Raw genomic sequence first — 6,140 nt, forward strand, 5'->3', positions numbered from 1 at the left:
AAAAAAAAAAAAAAAAAGGTGTTTTTTTTTTTGTTTGTTTTTTTAACATCATGGGATAGTCTTAATCCACTTTTGAGAGGCTTCCTCTTTTTCACTCATTGGTGTTTGTTTGTTTGTTCATTTATTCATTGGCACCCATGCGGGATGCAAACATACGCAGTCATGGGGCTCCAAACAATTACCATACAAAATGAAAAAAAACTACTCCAATGGGGATCTATATAGATGGGAAGGAAATACTGTTCAGAACAGCCCATTCAACCTGGAAGTGAGAGAGAGGCTTCAGGAACTGCAGGCTTATAGAGAAATACGCTATCTGTCATGCATGTAACCTGCTTGGAGGACATTCCAAGTGGGAGAAAAATGTGCAAACAAATGTCCAGAGTTAGGAGGGAAAACTGTGTGCCAGGAAACTGCAAAGAGCTTGCGATTCCTGAAGGATAGCAGAAGGTCAGAGGGCAGTGAATAAGGACTGCACCAAATCAGCGGCAGTGGACTGATATTTAGGAGGTGGAATAATAGAACACAATGATTTCTTAGATGTACTGAAGCTAAAAGAAATAATATAGTTTTTAGGTTTAGGTGGTGCTGGTGGTAGCTGCTGATGAAATTTACGACAATGATAAGGCTTGGGGACTCATTAGGTGATAAATTCAGATTTAAATATGCCATTTTGGCCCGGCGCGGTGGCTCAAGCCTGTAATCCCAGCACTTTGGGAAGCCGAGACGGGCGGATCATGAGGTCAGGAGATTGAGACCATCCTGGCTAACACTGTGAAACCACGTCTCTACTAAAAAATACAAAAAACTAGCCGGGCGAGGTGGCGGGCGCCTGTAGTCCCAGCTACTCCGGAGGCTGAGGCAGGAGAATGGCGTAAACCCGGGAGGCGGAGCTTGCAGTGAGCTGAGATCCGGCCACTGCACTCCAGCCCGGGCGACAGAGCGAGACTCCGTCTCAAAAAAAAAAAAAAAAAAAAAAAAAGATGCCATTTTTCCCCACCCCTCGCTGCCCAAAGATGCCATTTTTGAAGGGCCTATGTAATCTAGAAGGATGCCCACAAAGCCCTTCAACCTGCACGTCTGGAGCTCAGGAGATTTGTGCATTAGGAGACATGCAGGAAACAGCTGAGATCAGCTAAGGAGAGTGAATAGGGTTAAAATGGAAGTTAGCTGAAAATGAAGTCTTGGAAAACAATATTTAAGGTAAGGGCACATGAAGAAGAGCTCCAGAGGAAACCTTAAGAGGGCCAGTCATGGTGACTCACATCTGTAATTCCAGCCCTTTGGGAGGCTGAGGCAGAAGGATCATTTGAGCCTAGGAGTTTGAGACCAACCTGGACAACATAAGGAGACCCATTGTGAATTATCTACAAATAATTCAAAAATCAGCCAGGTATGGTGGCACATGCCTGTACTCCCAGTTACTAGGAAGGCTGAGGCAGGAGGATCACCTGAGCCAGGGAGGTTGAAGTTGCAGGGAGCTGTGATCACACCACTGCACTCCAGCCTAGGCAACAGAATGAGACCCTGTCTCAAAAAAAAAAAAAAAAAAAGGAGACCTTAGGAAAATGCATGCAATTTTGCTGTACTGTAGATTTAAAAAATAAAAAGATACATTTGTCATGGGAGAATCACGTAACAACTTTTTGAAAGTCACATATAAATGACTTTGAAATTATCAGTCACTTTTGGAGTATATCCATCTTATTCTCTTCTAACCTTCACATAACAACATTAACACAGATCGCCATTAGTGGACTTGGTAACTCAACCCTTTTGGAAGAAAAGGCAGGTAAGTAGGGCAATGAGACCCTACAGAGACACCTTCTCAGAAGGTCTGGTAAATAAAGGGTTTCTCTTCATCTGGCTGAGAAGAGTTAAGTGATGTTGTATACCCAGACAACGTCTCAAGATTCTTCCAGCCTTATGATCCTTTAAATTAAAATTTTTTCCCTCTCTTATACATCTACTCAAAAAAAGAGTCCTCAACAACTTCCAGGCCTTAATTGAGGATATCCATTACTTATCTTCATTTCTCCATTACACTGCAGAGAAAATTTTGCTAATTAAGAATCTGTGATAATTTGGATAGAGGCCAAATTTCAGTCTATCTTTACATTATGAAAAATTCATTTCCTAAATAAAATGAAATGAATAAATGAGATAGCAGAGGACTATTTAATCAGAAGTCATTTCATGTGTTTTAAGAACTATAATTGATGTTATGTATAAGCCACTGAAGATCTTATTTACGTTCCCATTTACATCTTATGCTACGTCCCTCCAACCTATTGTAGACAAAACATTTTTAGTCTATTTTTTGTTTGTTTGTTTGTTTTTTTGAGACAGAGTCTCGCTCTATCGCCAGGCTAGAGTGCAGTGGCACCATCTTGGCTCACTGCAATCTCCACTTCCTGGGTTCAAGCCATTCTCCTGCCTCAGCCCCCCGAGTAGCTGGGATTATAGGCACATGCCACCACACCCAGCTAATTTTTGTATTTTTAGCAGGGATGGGGTTTCACCATGTTGGCCAGGATGGTCTTGATCTCTTGATCTTGTGATCCACCCACCTCGGCCTCCCAAAGTGCTGGGATTACAGGTGTGAGCCACTACACCCGGCCATTTTTAGTCTAATTATATGACTGTATATATCGAAAGATTTTAAACCATTGTTCCTTCCAAAACATTTCATGCAACCAATTTAAATTAATTTATACTGGCTTTCCCCATGGAGAATCAGCTTTGTAACTGGAGATGGAGGAATGTTCCATGCAAAGCAAACAGCACCACCGTGGCAGTGCTGTATAGTAAGTCAAATGTCGAGTGCGAGGAGTTGAGGGATGAACATAGCTGCAGAGAGAGGGGAACCAGACAGCAGGCAGGAAGGAGACTGACAGGGCCTTAGTGTCCAGAGGGAGGGTTTCTGTCTTTATCCTGAGAGCAATGGGAAGCTGCTAGAATGTGAAACTGGGGTGTGTGTTACATATGTGTGTGCCCATGTGCATGCATGTATAATAAAATGAAATATATATTTTTGGAACTATATCTATGATTCTTTTGTACCTTATGTTCATGTCAAGCTATATCAAGTTGCAGCCACATTCTTGGATTACCTTTCTCTGGCTTCCTATATAGCTACCTTCCTTTACCAAATTCTGATTAATTATTAACCTAAGAAATGGCCATGTGTGAAATGTCTGCCTTTATGTAAAAGTGTTATTGAAAACAATATACATTATATTGTTCAATATCCCTTATAAAAAGGGATATTGAATAAACTTTTCACAAATTAGAACAAAATAAAATTGGCCTTTCCTGATAAGCAAATACACTGCCATTTGCTTTATATAAATAATGATATAATTCATTAAATTTATCCTTTGCTTTGGTTGTCAGGTGATATGGTTTGGCCGTGTCCCCACCCAGATCTCATCTTGAATTGTAGTTCCCATAATCCCCACGTGTTGTGGGAGGGACCCAGTGGGAGGTAATTGAATCATGGAGACAGTTACCCCCATGCTGCTGTTCTCATGATAGTCAGTGAGTTCTGATGAGAGCTGATGGTTTAACAAGAGGATTTTCTTCCTTTTGCTCAGCATTTCTCCTTGTTGCTGCCATGTGAAGAAGAACGTGTTTGCTTCCCCTTCTGCAATGAGCAGAAGTTTCCCAAGGCCTCCCAGCCATGCTGAACTGTGAGTCAATTACATCTTTTTCCTTTATAAATTGCCCAGTCTTGGGTGTGTCTTTATTAGCAGCGTGAAAATGGACTAATACATCAGGAAACCCAGAAATTAGTTTTATGTTCAGTTACATTGCTTTGATCCTTAGTGTAATTGTTTTCTCACTTATTTGATACTGTTTTTTGTTTGTTTGTTTGTTTTCAATAAATAATTTTACAATTTACTATGTATTCCAAGGTCTGTTACAGGCCTCAAGGTGGTCTTAACAGAGGCATACCTCTCTAAGATGTCTCTCTGACATCTTAGAGAAGACGTTATAGGGCTGCTGTGAGTGTACACCTTTGTGGGGGCTGAGTGTCATTTGAAAAGGTGTGACCTGGCTGAGTGGAGGAAATGGCCCTGCAGAGGCTGGCTCTCTTCTGGTAGCAGGTCAAGGAGAATCAGTCCCTACACCAAGAATCTCTTGTCCTCGGGTACTAAGCCTTTGAGCCAGAGAATAAGTCTGTGATGAAAATGCAGTCTTTCTACCTTAACCCCATCTCTTGGGTTGGTGTTATCATTTAATCAACCACAGAGCCCTTGGGTCCTAGATAGGCATAAGCGAGGTTGGCAACCTATGGGCCAAAAACAGCCCTCCGCCTGTCTCTGTAAATACAGTTTTATTGACACACAGTCATCCCATTTGTTTTAATATTGCCTATGGCTGCTTTTGCACTACAATGGCAGAGTTGAGTAGCTGTGTCAAAGACTATATGACTTGCAAAGCCTAAAATATTTACAATTTTTCCCTTGACATTAAACATGTCCCAATCCCTGGTGTTGAGGATTCGCTGAGGAGAAGACTCACCGTGAAGACCTTCTCAGGCTGACCCCGGGCTCTCATGTTGGTGTCATGAATTAACTTCAGAATCATCCAAGCTTCATCATGTTTTCCAACCTAAGAAATGAGAGTGGACAGTGAAGCGCTAGGAGTGACACTTACTGTCCCTGATTTTCCAATAGCCATCTTGCATTGTCAGATCAAATGAGGTGTAATTGTGCAAATGTATCTCAGTACATCCCATTGGAACGCACAGACTATTTGGATATCACTGAATACATTAGCAGTTCAAATAATGTGGTTATAACTAGAAATAGTATCTCCAGATGGTAAAATTTCACTATAAAACAATAAATCATGTTTTCTTCATTGAGTCAAGTAATTTGCTTAAGGGGAAACATAAGTGTTTTCTAGCCACGAGGCAGCTTTTTAACATGTTGGTTGTTGAAAGCAGGTCTCCACGAAACCAAACCCTCCATCATGCCATAATAGGAAGAGAAAATGTACCTCTCAAATAGGCAACTGTGCTTTCCTAGAATTAACATGGAACTTTTTCCAATAGAGGTGGGCTGCCTGAGTATCTGCAATAATAGCTGTTACCTCCAACAAGAATCGTGGGCTTTCAGGCATGAACGTGAGGGCTACCACGGAGGAGACACAGGGGAGTGCACAGACGATGACAAACACACGCCAACTGTGAAACTGGTAGGCTGATCCCATGCTGAAGCTCCAACCTGGAAAAGGAGGACAGGGAGAGTGAGGGAGAGCTCCTCCTAGACAGCCTCCTGGGAACGTCACCCAGGGTGCCCAAGCCATCGACTTATTAGTCAAGTCTTACTATCCACAGAGCAGTGAGCTGATCTGGGCATCATCCATGGTGGCCAGCTCAACTTTAAGACCCATAATGGCAGAGCTGAGAAGAAAGGTGCTTGGAACTAAAGGGGTCAAGGCCTAAGTATGGGGGTACAGGTATGTATGTACCAAACCCCAAAGGCCAACATAAATTTGGGATGCTTTTTCCAATAGACCACTGTACTAGTTATCTTTTGTTTGCTCTTCCAGATCACTCTCCACTCTTTCCCACTCTGCTGTGTGCTAGGGAATGGCTCTCTATGGACTGCATCAACCGGCTCCGTTGCCCGCTGGCTTGTATAGCTAAGTTTGAAGGAAGGAAGGAAGGCAAGAGAACAAAGTGAAGGAGGGTTGGGATATTTATTTCCCTTGCTTCCCTTCTGCCTTCCCCTTGACTGGCTAGAGGTCTGGCAGTGGGTGCTCTCATTTCCTGGGCCTTCTCCAACAGCAGCCACAGCTCTTGTCAGGGTCTGGCTACCCTTCCCTCCAGTTGCTCTTTGAGGCATAGGTGGATCCACGGTGCTATATTATTCCTTATTGCTGTCTCTGAACGGTTCCCACATCTTTATAAAGAGTCCCTTCATTAGGCTGGGCGTGGTGGCTCACGCCTGTAATCCCAGCACTTTGGGAAGCCAAGGTGGGCGGATCAGGAGGTCAGGAGATCGAGACCATCGTGGCTAACACAGTGAAACCCCGTCTCTACTAAAAAAAAAATACAAAAAATTAGCCGGGCGTGGTGGTGGGCGCTTGTAGTCCCCGCTACTTGGGAGGCTGAGGCAGGAGAATGG

General features: G+C 43.0%; 1 protein-coding gene across 2 annotated transcripts in view; it reads right to left on the reverse strand.

Moving 5' to 3' along the window:
• SV2C (synaptic vesicle glycoprotein 2C) overlaps positions 1-6,140 on the reverse strand; it is a 280,355-nt gene that overhangs the window by 67,942 nt on the left and 206,273 nt on the right. For both annotated transcript variants that reach the window (XM_011959231.1, XM_011959230.1), the window contains exons 5-6: positions 5,101-5,234; positions 4,528-4,617 (exon numbers count right to left, since the gene is read on the reverse strand). In XM_011959231.1, the coding sequence (XP_011814621.1) occupies positions 4,528-4,617; positions 5,101-5,234 (224 nt within the window). The remainder of the gene's footprint in view (positions 1-4,527; positions 4,618-5,100; positions 5,235-6,140) is intronic.

Source organism: Colobus angolensis, unplaced genomic scaffold (genome assembly GCF_000951035.1).
Source record: "Colobus angolensis palliatus isolate OR3802 unplaced genomic scaffold, Cang.pa_1.0 Scaffold49, whole genome shotgun sequence".
In the NCBI taxonomy this organism is placed as follows: Eukaryota; Metazoa; Chordata; class Mammalia; order Primates; family Cercopithecidae; genus Colobus; species Colobus angolensis.